Source organism: Staurois parvus, unplaced genomic scaffold (assembly GCF_062004578.1).
Source record: "Staurois parvus isolate SC_StPar_1 unplaced genomic scaffold, SC_StPar_1.0 ptg000120l, whole genome shotgun sequence".
Taxonomy (NCBI): Eukaryota; Metazoa; Chordata; class Amphibia; order Anura; family Ranidae; genus Staurois; species Staurois parvus.
The window spans coordinates 8,426,111-8,446,739 of record NW_028317916.1 but is presented as its reverse complement, the minus strand read 5'-3'; the positions used below and the strand labels follow the sequence as shown (position 1 = coordinate 8,446,739).

The 20,629-nt window shown below is 41.7% G+C and overlaps 1 protein-coding gene across 2 annotated transcripts in view; it reads left to right on the top strand.

Annotated features, from left to right (window-relative positions):
• The window catches only part of WASL (WASP like actin nucleation promoting factor), a 79,279-nt gene that overhangs the window by 47,024 nt on the left and 11,626 nt on the right, over nt 1-20,629 (top strand). For both annotated transcript variants that reach the window (XM_089672145.1, XM_089672146.1), the window contains exons 7-8: nt 5,951-5,993; nt 7,468-7,621. In XM_089672145.1, coding sequence (XP_089528271.1) covers nt 5,951-5,993; nt 7,468-7,621 — 197 coding nt within the window. The remainder of the gene's footprint in view (nt 1-5,950; nt 5,994-7,467; nt 7,622-20,629) is intronic.

The window sequence follows — 20,629 nt, the reverse complement described above, 5'->3', positions numbered from 1 at the left end:
ATTACCAAGGTGTCACACAAGGAACATCTCATGATGGATAAAAGCAAAGAGCTCACTCAAGACCTTTTTCAACCTTATTGTTGCAAAATATACTGATGGCATTTGTTACAGAAGGCTTTCTAAACTTTTGAATGTTCCAGTTAGCACGGTTGGTGCCATAATCCGGAAGTGGATAGAACATAATTTCACCATAAACCGGCAATGACCAGGTGCTCCTCGCAAGATCAGAAGAGTTGCCCAAGAGCCAAGGACCACTTGTGGAGAGCTTCAGAAAGGCCTGGAATTAGCAGGTACAATTGTTTCAAAGGAAACGGAGTAATGTACTCAACCGCCATGGCCTGTATGCACGCTCACCACGCAAGACTCCATTGCTGAAGAAAAAGCACGTTGAAGCTTGTTTAAAGTTTGCAGCACATTTAGACTAGCCTGTGAAATACTGGGAGAATATAGGCTGGTTAGATGAGGCTAAAATTGAACTCTCTGGATGCCATAATACCCACCATGTTTGGAGATCAAATGGCACTGCACATCACCCCAAAAACACAATACCTACAGTGAAGTTTGGAGGTGGGAACATTATGATGTGAGGCTGTTTTTCCAGCATGCGGTACTGGCAAACCTCATATCATTGAAGAAGGATGAATGGAAAAATGTACCAAGACATTTTCGATAAAAATCTGCTGCCGTCTACCAGGATGATGAAGATGAAATGAGGGTTCACATTTCAGCAAGACTAAGCTTAGGAAACTCTCCGTTGGTTTCAAAGAGAGAAAATAAAGCTGCTAGAATGGCCCAGCCAATCACCTGACTTGAATTCTAAAGAGAATCTTTGGAAAGAACTAATGATCAGAGTTCATAGAAAAGGCCTCCGGAGCCTTCAAGATTTGAAGACTGTGTGGAAGAATGGGCCAAAATCACACCTGAGCAATGCATGCAGCTAGTTTCTCCATACAGGAGGCATCTTGAAGCTGTCATTACCAACGTAGGATTTTGTAAGAAGTATTAAATACATTTCAGTTAGTGTGTTCAATACTGTTTCCATGTATCATTCCATTTTATTACACATAACTTAATTTCTGAACTTCTTTTTGTTTTGGTTACTTTGTATGGATTGCATGGGTTGTTACAGACGTGAAAATTTCATGTCAATATCACCTTTTTAGAATATATTTACCGAGAAAAATGGTAACGTGTTTGTTTATTTTAGTGTGTGTGTGTTTTCAATTTTGGTATATTGCAGTCTGATACTACATCTACCCTCAGTACCCCGTTAATGACTAAATGAACCAGAATTTTGGAAATGTTTGCAAATGTATGTGAAAGGAAAAACTGAAATATCACATTGGCATAAGTATTCAGACCCTTTGCAAGAACACTTGAAATTTAGCTCATGTGGCTCCCATTTCTCTTGATCATCACCTGTGGTAAATTAAATTGATTGGACATGATTTTTAAAGGCACATACCTCTCTATAAAAGGCCTCACAGCTGAGCAAGAGCCATGTGGTCAAAGAAACTGTCTGCAGAGCTCTCAGATAGGATTATTGCCAGCTACAGATCTGGGGAAGGCTACAAAAAAACTTCTGCTGCACAGTGGCCTTCATAATTCTCAAATGAAAAGTATATGGCACAACCAGGACAAGGTTCAAGAAGAACCATCACTGCAGCCCACCACCAATCTAGGCTTTATGGCAGAGTGGTTAGAAGCGTTTCTTCAGTTCAAAACACATGAAAGCCCGCTTGGAATTTGCAAAATAAGCATCTGAAAGACTATCAGACTGTGGGGAACAAGATTCTCTGGTCTGATGAAACCAAGATTGAACTGTTTGGCCTCAGTTCTAAACGTTGTCTGAAAGAAAACCAAGCACTACTCATCACCTGCCCAATACCATGCCAACAATGAAGCATGGAGGTGGCAGCATCATGCTGTGGGGGTTTCAGCAGCAGGGACTGGGAGACAGATTGAGGGAAGGCTGAATGGAGCAAAGTACAGAGATCTCAATGAATCCTGTTCCACAGTGCTCAGGACCTCAGATTGAGCCAAAGGTTTTCCTTTTAACACATGAGAGCGATCCTAAGCACACAGTAAAGACAACACAGGAGTGGCTTAGGGACAACTCTGTGAATGTTCTAGAGTGGCCCAACCAGAGCCCTGACTTGAACCCGAGACCTGAATATGGCTGTCCACGGTCGGTACCCATTCAACCTGACTGAACTTGAGAGGAATTGCAAAGGCAAATGGGAGATAATCCCCCAATTGTGGTGTGCAAAGCTTATAGCGTTATACCCAAGAAGACTCGAGGCTGTAATTACTGCCAAAGGTGCTTCAACAAAATACTGAACATTTAAGTACTTTTTTTTTTTTTTTCTTTTTTTAAACGTTAGACATTTCTAAAATTCTGTTTTGACTATTTCATTACGGGGTACTGACAGTAGATTAATGAGAAAAAATGCTTTCTACAAATGTAGGCTGCAATATAATAAAATTGAAGGGGGTCTGAATACATTAGGAATGTACTTGTATATCTATGCACATTATATCTCTGAAAAAAAAATTAATTCCTGACAATGATGTTGGGTGATCTGGATGACTTTTCCGTTTTTACTGAGCAAACGTCAAATGCTCAAGTAATGCAATGCCATGTAAATTTGTAGTGCTCAAAAACCTGAAAAAAAGCCATCTTGCTATTTTGTGCCCTCGTCAATGTGACTTAATCTTATCTCAATGTTATGCTAACATTTTATGCAAATTGTTTTGTCTACTTGTAAGGCAATGTAGCATTGAAAGCAGAATAAAGCTCTCCTAATGTAAAACGCATACTTTCATTTTGATGTTCCACTACATAAGTCACACTAATGTGCTAAAATTTTAATCGGCAGACTTTGTTGATTATTTTTTGCAGTTATGTTGGGGGGTAGGGGTGCAAATTACGTTAAGGAAGCATTGAAAAAAAATTCCAGGAAAAGGCACCCTTTTTTTTTTTTTTGTCTTTCTTTCTTTTACTATATATTCCCTTTTAAAGCCAAGAAAATAAAAATGTTTGTCCAAGTTTCCTACCAAACTGAAGCTATGTGTCCCAGAATAAAATTATGCATTATACATTAGAGTAGACTATAAATGTTGAAGGTTACAATGTGTAGAACTGCGGCATTGCCAAAGTTCAAGGGAAAAAAATGGAGACTTGGGTATTTTAGGCCTGTGGTCTCAAGTGGTTACCCATTGTCCTCTGTGAAGCAGACAATAATTGGAGGTGTGAACTGTGAAGGAGTGACATTGTAAGCAGCTAATAGTGTTGTTGCCCCCTCTCCCCTCACTTCTGTTGAGGAAACATATTTCCAGTTGACATAAATGGCCTCTTGCATGCCTTTTGAACCTTAGGGGTAGTGACCTAAGGAGTTGGGGCTTCTGTACATGGGTGTGGACAGCAGTACACTGTCAAGAAGGGCTGCAGAAATACTCTCCTTGATGGTGTATGGCCCTCTGCCTATATGCATGGGTCCTAAAGCTGGCTACACAAAGTACATTTTTAGTGTGAAGCAAACTCATGGACAATTTTTGTAATGTTATTAACCGCTTCCTGGGTACGTCGCTCTGGCTGTACTAACACAGGAGCACGCAGCGCTCCCCACCTGCGACTGCTGTGTCTGGCGAACACCGTGGAATGAAGATCTCACATCATTAGCTTTCCTGTGCTTGGCCTTACAGTACACCCATTCTATCTTCCCAATATTCACAGCTCTCTTCACAGCACTGGATTTTCATGCTTCACATTGTTTTCTTTATACCTGGGAGTTTGGACCTTTTTTTGATATTCTGGGAGGTATAAACAAATTTCCTTTTCTTGCCTTTTTAGAAGTGTCTACAAGCATTTAGATGCTTTTTTAGATGCTTTTTAAGTTTGAAATTTCTTTTTGTTTACAAACTTTTATTCAATATAAATTGATGGTACAGAAAAAGTACAGTTGTACAAATATACAAAATAGGGTATTCCAAAACAAATTATTACAGGTGAATGTATATAACCAGGGGTAAACAAGACAATACTAGGATTTAATCAGAAAAGGCCAATATGTGTGATAGATAAGTGATCCATTTAGTAAAGGATAACAATGGGTCAGTTATTGCGTTTTTGTAATTTCTATTTCCCCAAACACAGCTAAACTTACGGTGGCTGAGCGCAGGTAAATGCTCAGTGGGAATGGTACAATAAAAACAGTTACATGCATTGATATGTATTTGAAAATATCCTCTAAATGCATATAAGCACAGGTTTGACACAGCCATTTTGACCTTATGCTTCTCCCCTTTGCCAGGCAATGTGGAATTCTTTCTGCATCACGCTAAACTTTACCCACCTCCCGCACGCCATATAGTAATATGACTGATGCAAGGTGGTTCTCTTGTTCTGGGAGGACGTCATATGATGTCCTCCCATGCTAACCGCGCATGCGCGGCTCCAAGAGCGTGCAGTGTGGCGGTCGGCGGTGCGCTGTGTCCCTCAGACACAGTGGATCACTGATCCACGGAAAGAGCCGAACATGTCGGCTCGGTCATGTGATCAGCTGTGTCCAATCACCGGTTATCGGCATTTCTCTCCTCTCGAGCTGTCACGCTGACAGCTCGAGAGGAGAGGAGAGCCGGTAATCTGCATTCCGCGGAGGGGACATGTACACTGATCATCAGAGCACTGATGATCAGTGTGCCCTGATGATCAGTGTAGCCCCAGCAGTGCCACCTGTCAGTGCTCATCAGTGCCACATGCCAGTGCCACATCAATGCCACATATCAGTGCCTACCAGTGCACATCAATGCCACATATCAGTGCCCATCTGAGCTGTCTTTCAGTGCCACCTATTAGTGCTGCAAATCAGTGCCCATCAGTGATGCCTGTCAATGTCAATCAGTGCCACCTATCAGTGTCCATCAATGGAGCCTATCAGTGCCCATCACTGCAGGCTCATTAGCGCACATCAGTAAAGGAGAAAAATCACTTATTTACAAAATTTTATAACAAAAACTAAAACTTTTTTTCAAAATTTTCAGTGGTTTTTGGTTTAAGAAAAAATAAAAAACCCAGAGTTGATTAAATACCACCAAAATAAAGCTCTGTCTCAAAAAAATGATAATTTCATATGGTACACTGTGTTGCATGACCGCGCAGTTGTCATTCAAAGTGCAACAGCGCTGAAAGCTGAAAATTGGCCTGGGCAGGAAGGGGGTATAAGTGCCCTGTAGGCTTGTGGTTAAAGAAAAGCACAGTCTGGGTAGTAAAAATTCTTCTCCCTTTTGGCCCAGTTCGTACCTGTGCAATGTGTTTTGTGTGCATTACCATATAAGCTCTACATAACATGCGATTAGTTCATCAAAGATGATTTAAAACACACGTGTGTGAACAGAGTCCTGAGGTGTTTACAGTGATGAAAGGTCTGTGTCCCAGCTAAACCAGATTTGAATTTTTGCAGCATTTGGAAATTGCTGCAATATTTCTTCATTAGCACTTCATGTTTTTCATGGGATATGCTGATCAATGCACCCCAGACATTTGTAGTTGCATCATATGCTAAAAAGTGTAACATGGTCCTTTACAGAGGGCAATTAACAAAATATGCCTTATTTTGCTTTATTGTGTATAAATTACAAAATGTCCATGCAGTTGTTAAAAAATTATGTTAAAAGGAAAAAAGATGTGTTATTGGGTTTGTAATCCACTATTGCAAAAGAGATAAAAAGATGTGCACCTTTTTGTCAGGCCTCATTTCCATGTGCGTTTTTTGGGGCTGACAACAATTCCCTTCAAAGGAGCAAGCAACAAAGTATGCCCCAAACTCACATGTGAATGAGGCCTAAATCTCCCCCTGTGATATTTAAACAGTGGTAGGTATACCATGCGAACTGCATGCTTGTCAGGGTTGACATTTTACTTCATGTGGTTATTTTTTTCTCCCTTTAGGCACATTGGACACGTGGGCTGGGATCCAAACACTGGGTTTGATGTAAGTTTAAATGGGATTCTAAATTCATGTTTTTCAAAAATATGTTGAATTGTTTTGTAGAAAATACATAAACTATTAGGTAGTAGACCTATAGACATTTTTTTCCATTTTGGATAGAGTAAGGAAGGGTTGTAACCCCTATAAGATTTTTTTTTCCCTCCGTCTGTGTCCCATTGCTGAAATTTCCGTTCACTTCCTGTCCTATAGCCAAACAGAAAGTGAGAGGTTATCCCTGCAAATTAAAGGAATTCCTTGGGGACCTCCAAGTCACCAGAACTAGTGTCCACATTGGAAGATTTCCCCCCTATTACGTTATCGAGGATAGTCCAAAATTTGGGATTATTTTTACTTTCAATGATCATGGTGAACAGGAGGTGTACCTGAGCAACATGGGAAAAGTCCAAGATCACCATGCACAGTGTCTCCTCTTCACACCTGATTTAAACCTCTATTTGTCGTACTACCGTGATTCAATCATGTGCATTGCATGGCAGTAATGGGTTTAAATCAGGTGGTGAGGCAACATATCGCCTCCTCACCACCCATCAAACACACTCAGATCCCTTTTCAGAGTAGCAGCAGTGCCTGCTGCACTTGTTAATGAGCCTTAGTTGCATTCAGCAGCGGCACCTTAGGACTTGTTAACAAGTAAAGTTGAGGGATTCAGTCTGTAAATGAGGCCACTCTGCAAGTTTCTGGCAATTGCATGCTTCTGCGGGGTCCAAGGGTTTAAAGCAGGTGGTGAGAAAGCAACAGAACACTGGCTCCCGCATTCAGGAGTTTTGTGCATTTTCAGAAAGGACACAAAACTCACAGCATATAATAGAACTCTATGGCTAAGCGCAGAACATCTGAAGGGAAGCCGTAGATACACTGCACCCACAGTGTGGGTAAACCACAGCACATTAGTGTGAAAGCAGCCCTATACTATTATGCCAAGTGCATTGCTTCACACGGACCTGAAGATCTCTTCTTTCCTGCTGCTGGCACCACTCTGGAGACTGCTAGATGGAATAAGAGGTGGAGTGCAGATGGTATCACTCCGCATGGAACAGGAGTCGGCACAACAGAGGAGGCATCGGCTTATGTGGTTCTTGCTCCCTACTACAGCTCCACCTCTACAAGTAGTCCCTCTGCATTGCACTCTGATGCTCTAGGACGATGGGTCAGCAAGCCCAGACCACGATCTACCAGTCACCTTGCCACAATCTACTGGTAGATTTTGCTCTAAGGGTTGCTGACTGCATGTAAGTGCCAACTAGTGGCACATGGACATGGGAATAGTTTTCTATGTTTGTTCCTGTGTACTTTATAAAGCTGATGCTTTTTTTTTTTTTTTTTTTTTTTCCCTTGTGGCAATTTATATTCAGTAGAATGTTTAGGCAATATTGCCTTTATTCATATTTGTGTATTTGACAAGTTTGTTGTACATGCATATTTTATTTCAACATTTTTTAAATTTTTTTATTTAAAGGTAAACAATTTGGATCCAGAACTGAAAAAACTGTTTGATTTGTGTGGTATCTCTGAAGCGCAACTTAAGGATAAGGAAACTTCAAAGGTCATTTATGACTTCATTGAAAAAACAGGAGGCGTTGAAGCTGTAAAAAATGAGTTGCGCAGGCAGGGTACGTTTCATCTGGCATTCCTCTATCTTTTATTGAATGAATTGCTTATTCTAAACGGGCAGTGAACATTCTTAAGTCACTTGTAAGAAGGAAATGCAAACTTACTCCAGCTCATAGTTTTGTATGTTCCACACTGGGCATATATTTAGATATTTAACATAAAACACCCTGCATTTCTGTCTTTCAAGATGTTTTATTATACATTTTGTGACCTTCTTGTTACTTTTTGGCCTTTAATATACAGTGAGGAACAGAAGTATTTGAACACCCTGCGATTTTGCAAGTTTTCCCACTTAGAAATCATGGAGGGGTCTGAAATTCACATTGTAGGTGCATTCCCACTCTGAGAGAATTTAAAAAAAAAATTCAGGAAATCACATTGCATGATTTTTAAACAATTTATTTGTCTTGCACTGCTGAAGATAAGTATTTGAACACCTGAGAAAATTAGTGTTAATATTTGGTACAGAAGCCTTTGTTTGCAATTACAGAGGTCAAACGTTTCCTGTAGTTCTTGACAAGGTTTGCACACACTGCAACAGGGATTTTGGCCCACTCCTCCACACAGATCTCCTCTAGATCTGTCAGGTTTGGGGCTGTCGCTGAGCAACACGGAGCTTCAGCTCCCTCCAAAGATGTTCTATTGGATTTTGGTCTGGAGACTGGCTAGGCCACTCCAGAACCTTGATATGCTTCTTACGGAGCCACTCCTTGGTTATCCTGGCTGTGTTCTTCGGGTCGGTGTCATGTTGGAAGACCCAGCTATGACCCATCTTCAATGCTCTGACTGTTGCTCAAAATCTCACAATAAATGGCCCCATTCATCCTCTCCTTAATACAGTGCAGTCTTTCTGTCTCCTTCGCAGAAAAGCAGCCCCAAAGCATGATGTTACCACTCCCATGCTTCACAGTAGAGATGGTGTTCTTGGGATGCAACTCATCCTTCTTTTTCCTCCAAACATGACAAGTGAAGTTTAGATCAAAAAGTTCTACTTTGGTCTCATCTGACCACATGACTTTCTCCCATGCCTCCTCTGGATCATCCAGATGGTCATTGGCAAACTTCAGACGGGCCTGGACATGTGATGACTTGAGCAGGGGAACCCTCCGTGCAATGCATGATTTGAAACCATGACGGCATAGTGTTCTACCGACAGTGACCTTTGAAACTGTGGTCCCAGCTCTCTTCATGTCATTGACCAGCTCCACCCTTGTAGTTCTGGGCTGATTCCTCACCTTTCTTATCAGTGATACCCCACGAGGTGAGATCTTGCATGGAGCCCCATCCGAGGGAGACTGACAGTCGTCTTTAGCCTTTTCCATTTTCTAACAATTGCTCCAACAGTTGATCTATTTTCACCAAGCTGCTTGGCAATTGCCCCGTAGCCCTTTCCAGCCTTGTGGAAGTCCACAATTTTGTCTCTGGTGTCTTTTGACAACTGTTTGGTCTTGGCCATGGTAGTAGTTGGCGTCTGACTGACTGTGGGGTGGACAGGTGTCTTTAAAGTGCTCAGACAGGTGCTACTAAGTTAGATTAATGAGTGGAGTAGAGGTGGACTTTTTAAAGGCACAGTAACAGGTCTTTGAGAGCCAGAATTCTTGCTGTTTCTTAGGTGTTCAAATACTTATGTTCAGCAGTGCAAGACAAATGAATTCTATAAAAATCATACAATGTGATTTCCTGAATTTTTTTTTTTATTCTGTCTGAGTGGGAATGCACCTACAATGTGAATTTCAGACCCCTCCATGATTTCTAAGTGGGAGAACTTGCAAAATCGCAGGGTGTTCAAATACTTCTGTTCCTCGCTGTATAGTCCCTGAGATTCAGTCTGTAAATGCAGTCTAGAGTTTCCTTCACAGGAAGTATATTGTTTATGTACAGCCAAAGATCCTTTTTGTAAGTGAAGTTTGATTTATTTCTTAAATTCTTTATAGTTTCAGAGCACGTAAGCACATGTTTAGTTAAAGCTGTGTAGTAGCCCTAAAGGGTTTCTAGCCAACAATTCTCAGATACATTATGCCATTCAGATGCTTATTTGTTGGTATCATCCTTGCCTCTATCCTAAACTGTTTACACACAACAACTTAGATCTATGTGTTCAGTTCCTATCTCTGCCCTCTATGTGTAGCAGAAGGAATCTAATCAGAGTAGCCAGGAATTTTTCAGTCTTCAGTTGTCAAGCAAGCTGTTTCCTCATATTTTTTTTTTTCTACTGCTGTACCTTACAATAGAGCAGAAATGCATTTCTGAATACTTAACATACCAAAGTAGTTATATAAGCATTTCAAATATAACTGCCATTATTTTTCTGTACTCTCCTATGGCTTGGAAAATGGCATGTTCCGTCAAGGTCTTTTGTGTACCAAGGTGCAATTACTTTACTACCAGCACCAGCGCAGTGTCTGGGGATAATACTGTCAATAACTACAGCCTATTATATTAACATTGGGAAGCAGAACTTGATGACATTTGTAAGAATAATTAGTAAAAGAAACTGAGAGGGTGCCGCCCCATAAATGTGTAAGTGAATTCAGTTAAGCAGCTGTCCCTTTAAAGTGTAAGAAACACTTTCCACTATGTGAAGAATTATATGTAAAGTAGGTGGCTAGCCCTTTAAACCAAAATGCTTATCTAGTGTCTTGAAGCAAAATAAAAACTGAATAACGAGTATATAACACATAAGTGCAAAATAATCAATATGAAGTCCAAAAAATCTTGTGAAAAGTTCCTAATCACTGCTTTCTTGAAGATGTAATTAGGTAATGACAAATCTTCATTTAAAAGAAGTGCTCCACTGCGTGAAAATATAGGTGAATTGCTCACTCACGAGATTTCTATGGCCAACAACATAACCTGCAAGCTTTAGATCTCATAGCCCAGGTTATGGGAGCACTGTATTCAGTATCTCAGTGCACTGAAGCTAGAGACGCTTACATTCATCTAAATGCTTTTTCAGATGTGATCAGGTGAAAAAAATGATGAAAAGTATTCAGCAGTATTTTTTCCTCTGATTTCTCCCCCCCCCCAAAAAAAAAGCGGTTTATAGTCCACTGAAAGACACAGGAATTATTAAAAGAGAAGTGTGGGGTTTAGAAAAACAAAAAACAAATGTTCATACTCACCTAGATTCTGCTTCTGTCCCCTGCTGCCTCCAAGAACTGAGCTATCAAAGACCACTGATCACCTAGTTCTCAGTCTTCAGTGAGCAGAGAGCCAGTGACTCGCTGTCACTTGAGTGACAACTGCCGGCCAGGGATCTGGGTGGATCCTGACATTAACCATTTGCCCTCCAGAGGTTTTACTAGAACCCCCCCCCCCCCCACCCCTTCTCCTGACCAGGCCATCTTTTGCGATACAGTGCTGTGTTACTTTAACTGACAATTGCGCTGTCATGCAACGCTGTACATGAATTAAATTTGTTGATTTTTTTCTCACAAATAGAGCTTTCTTTCGGTGGTATTTGATCACCTCTGCAGTTTTTATTTTTTACTCTTTAAACAAAAACATACCGAAAATTTAGAAAAAAAACAAAAACCTATATTTTTTTACTTTTTGCTATAAAACATATCCAATTAAAAAAATCAAATTTCTAAATAATTTTAGGCCAAAATGTATTCTGCTACATGTCTTTGCTAAAAGAAAAAATCCCAATACGTGTAAATGAATTGGTTTACTTGAAAGTTATAGTCTACAAATGGTGTATATATACTGTAATTTTTTTTTTTATACTAGTAATGGCTGTGGTCAGCAACTTATAGCGGGACTACAGCGGTCATTCTGACATTGGGTGGTGACTAACTGCCAATGACATCCACAGTGACACTAATACAGGGATCAATGCTAATAAAAGCAATAACACTGGGCAGGAAGGGTTTAACATCTGGGGTGATCAAAGGGTTAACTGTGTGCGGTGTGTGTTTTACTACGGAGACATGCTGCTTTGTATTTCTCAGCTGCACATAGAAATACAAAGCAGCATGTCCTTGCTGACAGGAGAGTCCTGTTTGTTTACACACAGGTCTCTCCCTTGTCAGCTTTCCCCGACAATCGCCGAGTGCCGGCCGGGACTCGGTGATTTATCTCTCTAGCTGCCAATAGCGGCATGGGCAGGGCGGCATGCGCACCTCCTACCTGGGTATGCAGATCGTGTGTGTGTATATGTATATGTATATATATATATATATATATATATATATATATATATGTGTGTGTGTGTGCGTATGTGTGATTTTGTGTCGCCCTGTAGCAGTACTTCTACTGTATGGTGGTGGGTAAGTGGTTAAAGTCAGGATTCCTCCAGAGTCTGGACATTTAGTCTGCTGCTGGCTGAATACAGGTCACAGTGTACTCCTGTGACTCACAGGATAATGGCCAAAGAGCTTTGGTCCTGCTTCTCCATTAAACAGTCTGGTTATACTGGTACCTACAGGAGGTTGGAACACAGGCAAATAAATATTGTGGAAGTCTGCCCCCATATAACTGTCTGTAACTGTCGTGTCTCAGTTTCGTTTGCTATTGTCCTAGGAGGTTGGATGCATTTTCATTCCTGATAAGTCCTACCATAATTTTGCTAGCCTTATTCTTATTTTTCTCTGTTGCTTTCAATCGAGATTATTCCTTTGACACCCCCCAATTCTGGGATGACTCCTTTAACAGGGTATCCTTTTCCTGGAAATGTTGTCTTGTTCTCTAGAACAGATAGTTGCTGAGTCATCCAGTGATCCTGCTAAAGTTAGGTCTTTTTAACTGGCATCCACTAGGCATCACTTGAATGAATGCAGTGCCTTCACATTTGAAAACTTTGGGAAATCTCCCTACGACAAGTTGGCTGACCGGCTTCCCTTTCTAGACAGCACTGTGTGTATCAATCATGTCCGTTTTTTTCTGGATTCAGAGCAATGCTTTGGGGGTTTTGTCGACTTGGGGTCCCTGGATTAAAGAGTGACAGTTCAGCACTTGAGTGTGTCTCTTTCTCCTTGGCAAGAAGTATCTGGTGCTACAGAGGCTTCATTAATCCCATGGACAGTCAGCAGAAAGGACACAATGGGACCTTGTTGCAGATTTCACCTAAGAGGGATAACATAGGTCCAGAGACCTTCATAGGACCAGTTTACTGGGGGGTGTGGCTGAACTGCGGTCTTTGGGGAAATTCTGCTTAGTTTCCTTCCTTTGTCTTATATTCTGTCAGGAGAATGTTTCTAGTAACACTAGGATTTTTACCCCTTTCTACTCAGAGAACGCTGCTATTTTCAGGGATGGGTTGGATGATTCTTGACTTGAAGATGATTTGTTGAAGTTCAAATCAAGCATCAGAATGGGGTGAAAAAGGGGAATTTAAGTGACTTTGAACGTGGCATGGCTGTTGGTGCCAGAAAGGCTGGTTTGAGTATTTTTCAAAAACTGCTGATGTACTGGGATTTTCACACAACCTGTAATGAACTGCCTGGTGGTACCTCTAGCAACCCACGGAATAGGATTCCCCAGAGCGCGGAGTCTAAGTCCCAGTCTGCTTGTTCACCAGGGCCCCTGATGGTGGGGATGGACTTGGAGCAGACAGAGACCAGGTTGCGGCCCCTGAGTACACCCACCCGTGGTAGAGGGATCCGCCAGAGGCATCTGCAGGATGAGAGCCTGATGTGAAGAGCGGATGGGTCCGAGCAGGACGGATGGATGGATGGCTGAGCAGAAGCGTGGTCAGACAGGCCGAGCCGGTAACCATGGGGACAGCGCGGTACAAGGCAGCAGGCAGTGAATAGTCTGGTCACTCGTCGGGTCAGTAACGGAAGGTCAGATCCAATGAGGGGCATCCAAAAGAGGTCAGGCAAGCCAGGGGCCAAAGCAGGAGAATACAGCAAAGTCAGGAACAATCCGGGTCAGCAACGATCAATCAGCACAGATACAGGAGCAGGAACAAACAGAAGAGACCATACGGCAACCATTGGATTTAAATACCGCGCCCTGCGCTGTCATTGGTGCCAGAGGCGCACCCGCTGTCCCAAGTGCGCATGCGCGAGTTCCGTCGTGGCCGCGGCCGGCCAGGACCTAGTGCCCGTACACCAGTACGAGTCGGCACACTGTGCCGAGGCACACGCTGCGGTGGCTCCTGACACAACCTTCTCTAGTGTTGTATAGAGAATGGTCTGAAAAAGAGAAAATATCCAGTGAGTGGCAGTTGTGCGGACGAAAAATGCCTTGTTGATGTCAGAGGAGAATGGGCAGAATGGTTGCTGGACATTCAGATGGTAGGGTCAGAATTTGGCGTAACCAACATGAAAGCATGAATCCATCCTGCCTTGTATCAGGCTAGTGGTGGGGGTGTAATGGTGTGGGGAGAGCTTCTTGGTACTAGCAAGGTGTACTTTATAAAGTAGCCGGTGAGTGTAAATCTTTTGACACTAATTTAGACCAAAATGTATTCTGCTACGTATCTACATGAACGTAACCCAAATCAGTGTTTATTACTTAGTTGGTAAGAAAGTTATAGAGTCTACAAACTATATTATATATCTAAAAATTGATAAATCCTGATGTACTGAGGGCTGATCTGATATCTTGATGCCAGGACAGTACAAATACCCCCAAAATTTTGTAAGAGGCATGGCGAGTTTTTTTTTAAGTTGTCTTTTTTTTTTTGTAATTTTTTTTTTAGAAAATGGGGGGGGGGGGGTGTTTCACTTTTTTTTTTTCTTTTTTTACATACTGTCGCCAGTGTAGTACAGCATCATCATATAACTGGTGCAATGGTGATCAGGGATACGGACTGGGACCGTATGTTAAAAAAAAAAAATTATATATTTTTTCATTTGTGTTTTAATTTTTTTCATTACTTTTTTTTAAATGATATATTATGCTTATACCAATGAATTTCATTGGAATAAGTAAGCATTTTTACTAAATTAAACTTTTTTATTCAGTAGTTTTTGTTATCAGCTGTGATTGGCCATATCTCATCACATGCTACAGAAGGGCTGTGATTGGTCTGTACATGTGATCACTCACAGCACACTTGTAAGCAATGAAAGGAAGCCATTCACTGTTTACAACTGTTTTGTGATCTGCTGTGATTGGACACATGATGTCCTCCCAGGACAATAGGGTTCCCGCTCGGCTGTCATATTGCAATAGGCTGAACGGGAAGGAGTTACACATGCTATGTCTGACCAGACTTCCTTTCCCTTAAGCCAAGGATCAGTTATTCTAGGTGTTTTTATGCAGATGTCAGATTTGGCTTTTGCATTTAACAAAAAGTAAATCTAAACTTAAGCTGGCCATTGAAATTTGGCTGGGTGAGCAAGAACCGGCCACATTTCGATCAGCAAGTGTCTGTTCCTCCCCAACAAAAGTTGTTTGATCAAGGGACATCCTTTTGTCAGTCAGTGGCTGCAGTCGCTTATTAGTGTGTTTTTGTTTTTTTGTCTTGTCTTGTTTTGTTTTTTTTTAGGCTTTTTTTCGTTCTGCTCTCTGGCTGAGCTGAAATAAATGAGTAGTCTACAGCCTGCTTCTGAAGAGTTCCTACTTCTGCCACTAGAGGGGACAATTTAAACAGATTTGTTTCATTTCGTATATCTATATCTGTAAATCTTTCATTTATTTTTTTTTTTCTTGCACAAGCAGATGGAATATGCACGGCACTATCAAGGATTTCCTTTTTTTTTTTTTTTTCTTTTAAACCTGTTTTTTGAGATGTTTGTTTTTACAAAAACAGTATAATATACCACACTGAAACATTGCATAAGCTTAGCAGTACAGAGTATAAGTATAGTGGGGAAAAAAGAGAGGGTTACAGGATAGGAAATTTTGTATTCAAACAAACAACATAAGTATGTCCAGAGATTAGTTATAGACCAGAAATGTTACTACTTGGATGTACAGTGCTCAGCATAAATGAGTACACCCCAACAGAATTGTAAGGAATCTTTACATTTCTTTCAGAACTAACATTTTCTACACTACAAAATGCTCCCACAAATGCGGGTCATTGATTGCAAACAAGATTTGTTATTTGCACACACAAAAAAGTATTTTTCCTGACATTCATTCCAGAACATGTTGCAAAAATGAATAAACCCCAATGAAAGTATTAGGAGCAAAGCTAAATTTTATACAACAAAATCTTAACAAGAATTCAACTACAAGTCAGTCTAATTATTCATTAAACGGGTGTCCAGCAGACAGTTGATTATAAAAGGTTGGAAGAAAACTCCTTCCCATTTCATGCTGCCATCAATGGCACCACATGGAAGAGAAATATCACAAGGCCTGTGAAAGGAAATAATTTCTTTAAACAAGAAAAGTGAAGGCTACAAGAAGATCTGCAAACTTTTACTTATCAGTCAGAATACTAAGCAAAAAGTGATACAAAAATTTAACAAAGCTGAAACTGCAACCATCTCAGAGACGTCCAGACCATCCATGGAGGTTAACACCTTGACAGGAGCGTGTTCTGATGAGAAGGGTTGAAGAAAATCGCCATGCAAGTTTACTACAGTTAGCTAAAGAAGTAGAAAGCTAAACTGGGGTGATCACTTCTCGCGATGCAATACTGCGCACACTGCAGAGGAATGGCATGCATTGGTGTCATCCACAAAGGAAGCCTCTTCTAAGACCCATGCTCAAAAAAGCCCGCCTAGAATATGCTATGGCCTTTGCTGAAGAAGGCGGCGACCACTGGGACTCTGTACTCTGGAGTGATGAGACCAAGATAAATGTTTTTGGAACTGATGGCTTCAAAACAGTATGGCGTAGCAAAAGTAAGGAATACAAAGAAAAATGCATGGTGCCTACAGTGAAACATGGTGGCAGCATCCTTCCCTGGGTCTGTATGAGTGCTGCTAGTTGCAGGCAGCTGCATTTCATTGATGGTATCATGAATTCACAGATGTACTGCTCTTTATTGAAAGAGAAGATGATGCCATCACTCCATGTCCTTGGTCGTTGAGCACTTTTCCAACACAATGATCCAAAACACACAACTAAGGCCACTGTTGCATTTCTGAAAAACAACAGGGTGAAAGTTATTCAGTGGCCAAGTATGTCTCTTGATCTGAACCCAATTGAACAATTTTGAAAAGAAAAGTTGAGCATCACTCTCCATCCAGCATCCAGGCTCTAAAAGAGGTCGTTCTTGAAGAATGGAAAAAGATTTTGTAATATGTTTCCAACTTGTTCATTCCATGCCTAGAAAACTTGATGCTGTCCTTACAAATCATGGAGGTCATACAAAATACTAGATGTAGTAGTTTTTGTTGTGGGGTGTATTCATTTTTGCATGAACTAGTTTGAATGACAGTGCATATTTTGTAATCTAAGTTATATTATTAACCTTACTTTCATGTAATGAGCTAAACAAATGTTCTATAAAACTTTGTCACAATTTTGGAAATTGTTCTTGTGTTCATTGAGAGATCGATTAAAATCTTACTTTTCAAAAGGGGTGTACTCATTTATGCTGAGCATTGTATATCTGTGTACAGCAATTATAAAGAAAAAGACCAGTAAAGATAATTAAAAAGTATTGAATAGATTTGAGTGATATTGATATATACACTATATTGCCAAAAGTATTAGGACACCTCTCCAAATCATTGCGTTCAGGTGTTGCAATCACCTCCATGGCCACAGGTGTATAAAATCAAGCACCTAGGCATGCAGTCTGCTTCTACAAACATTTGTAAAAGAATGGGTCACTCTCAGGAGCTTGGTGAATTCAAGTGTGGTATCGTGATAAGGTGCCACGCGTGTAATAAGTCCATCTGTGAAATTTCCTTGCTACTAAATATTCCACGGTCAACTGTTAGTGGTATAACAAAGTGGAAGCAACTGGGAACAACAGCAACTAGGCCACGAAGTGGTAGGCCACGTAAAATAACAGAGAGGGGTCAGCGCATGCTGAAGCGCACAGTATGCAGAAGTCACTGTCTGTAGATTCAATTGCTAAAGACCAACAAACTTCATGTGGCATCCAGATTGGCACAAAAACCGTACATAAAGAGCTTCATGGAATGGGTTTTCATTTTTCGGGCAGCTACATCCAAGCCTTACATTATTATTATACAAGATTTATATAGTGCCAGCAGTTTGCGCAGCGCTTTACAAAATGAAGGTAGCCATAACAGTTGCAATACAATTTGGAAGCAGAGGGCCCTGCTCATTAGAGCTTACAATCTAGGAGGAAGGGTTGGGTAATACAAAATGTAATAGCTGTGGGGGGATGAGCTGATGGAGGAAATAAAAGGCAGTTTACTAGTTAGAAGCAAACTTGGCTTCTTTAAAGAGAACAGTTTTCAGGGATCGTCTAAAGGTGCGTAGATTAGGAGACAGTCGGACAGACAGATTGGGTAGGGAGTTCCATAGGATGGGAGAAGCTCAGGAAAAGTACTGGAGGCGGGCATGGGAGGAGATGACATGGGAACTACAGCGCATAAGGTCTTGGGAGGATCGAAGATTGCAGTTTAGTAGAAATTTTGAGACTACATTCAGTGATGTAGCTGGGGGCAGAGTTGTGGATGGTTTTGTAAGTTGTTAGTATTTTGAATTTTATTTGTTGGGTGAGTGGAAGCCAGTGGAGGTATTGGCAGAGAGGGGTATCGGACACTGGACAGTTGGTTAGGTGGATGAGCCGGGCAGCAGTATTCATGATGGACTGGGGGGGGGATAGCCTATGTAAAGGTAAGCCAATGAGGAGGGAGTTGCAGTAGTCGAGGCGAGAGAATACCAGGGAGTGAATTAGCTTTGTGGTATCATTGGTTACAAAGGGGCATATTCTGGAGATGATGTGGAGGTTGAGGCAGCATGATTTGGACAGGGATTGGATGTGGACCTGAAAGGATAGTTCAGAATCCAGGGTTACCCTTAGCACTCCGGCATGTGGGGATGGGTTGATAGTGGTACTATTGATCCTGACTGAGAAATCAGGGGAAGAGGCGCGTTGGGGAGGAAATATTATGAGCTCAGTTTTGGATAGATTGCGTTTTAGGAAGTGGTGTGACATCCAGTTTGATATGTCTTAGTAAATCGGTAATATGTGAGTAAACCCATGGGGGTGTGTTGAAGAGTAGAGAGAGATTTGTCTGTCATCAGCATAGAAATGGTATTGGAAACGATAAGCTGACCCAAGGAAGAGGTGTAGATCGAAAATAGGGAGAGGCCCAGGGACAGAACCTTGGGGGACCCCGACAGTAAGAGGAGCAGGAGAGGAGGAGGTAGAGTTCTAAGTGACACTGAAGGTGCGGTGAGATGGGTAAGATCAAACCAACGGAGAATACAGTCACGGAGACCAAGTAAATAGTTTTTTGCAGAGGAGGGGGTGGTAAACTGTGTCAAAGGCAGCGAAGAGGTCCAAGAGTAAGAGTACGGAATAGTGATCATTAGTTTTAGCAGTTAGCAAGTAATTTTGTGAGTTTTAGGAGAGGAGTTTCTGTGGAGTATTGTGGGCAAAATCCAGACTGAAGGGGATCGAGATGGTTATTCTCAAAAGGTGGCAGCTAAGCAGGTTGTAGACTAGACGTTTAGAGTTTGGAGGCAAAAGGTAGTTAAGGAGATGGGTCTTAGGTTGTTGAGATTGGTGGGGTCCAGTGAGGCCTTTTTAAGTATGGGGGTGACTAGCGCATGTTTTAGAGAGTTGCGGAAGATGCCAGTAGAAAGAGAGAGATTGAAGATATGAGTTAAAGAGTGAAGGATAGAGCCAGAGGGTGACTAGTATTTGCGAGGGAACAGTGGATGCATCGGTGGTTCGTTTGGTGAGCTTGGTGTGGAGTTGTTTGCCCCGGGGTCTTTGCGGGGAACGGGTCACTCTTTGCGTCTGGGGGAGGGGAGGTTTGGTCTCCGGGCGCGGAGGGGTTTCTTCGTGGTGGGAGCTGTGTTGGGTGGGCTCCCACGGGGGTTGGTTCTGGCCAGCTCAGTGTATTGCTTTGGAGGGGGCCTGGGTTCTTTCTTGGATGCATAGAATGTGGCTGGGTGCTGACATTTGTAGGCAGGGTTGGTCCAGGGAGTGTCTGGTTGCCTCTCGGGGGATCGGGAGGGGTTTTTTTTTCTCCTGCAGGAGAAAATTGAATCATGTTTTGCTGGGTTTTTTTTACCTTCCTCTGGATCAACTGTGGGTGTGGAATTATAACTTTTTTTTTTTGTTTAATGGTTGAACTGGATGGACTTTTGTCTTTTTTCTGCCAGACTAACTATTTAACAGGGTCCAGGGGACAGGTGGTTAGGAGGGCTTTAGAAAAAAGTTTACCAACCTCCTCTATAGTAGCTGGGTTAAACAAGGGAAGTATAGATTGTGCAGGTGGACAAGGAGTGTAGGGTGAGGGAGATATCTGTACAGTGGAAATCTCATCACAAATTGTATGACTCTTATTTTTGAAGTGATTAGTGATCTCCTGGGCAGTGATTGAGTTACTGGTTGGAGGTAAAGAAGGACTAAGTAGAGAGTTAAAGGTAGAAAAGAGCTTATGGGGATTGTGTGTGAGTGTGTTAATGAGAGTGATAAAATAGGTCTGTTTGACAGTGTGGAGACCGGAGTTGTCTTTTTGAAGGGCAGATTTATATTGGTCGAAGTCTTGCTGGGTCTTAGTCTTGCGCCATAAATGCTCCAGAGCATGGCTACATTTTTTAGGCATCTGGTATTGTCTGCTTGCCAGGGCTGTAGCGGTCGGGGCCTAATTCTGTGTGCAGTGAAGGGGGCCGATGTGTCCACGGTGGAGGACAGTGAACTGTTGTAGACAGAAGTGGCTAGGTTGGGGCAGGACAGGGCTGAGATTTTGTCATAGACACAATCTGTTGCCGAAAAAAGAGAGGGGTTTAAGATAGCGAAGGTTTCTAGTGAAGACGAGGAGGAGGAAACCAACGAGAGAGTGAAGCTAATAAGGGAGTGATCAGAGAGAGGAAAAGGAAAGTTGGTGAGGTTGCAAGGAGTGCATAGGTAGGAGATTACAAGGTCGAGGAAGTTGCCATTGGAGTGCAGGTGAAACTCAAAAAATTAGAATAACGTGCAAACGTTCATTTATTTCAGT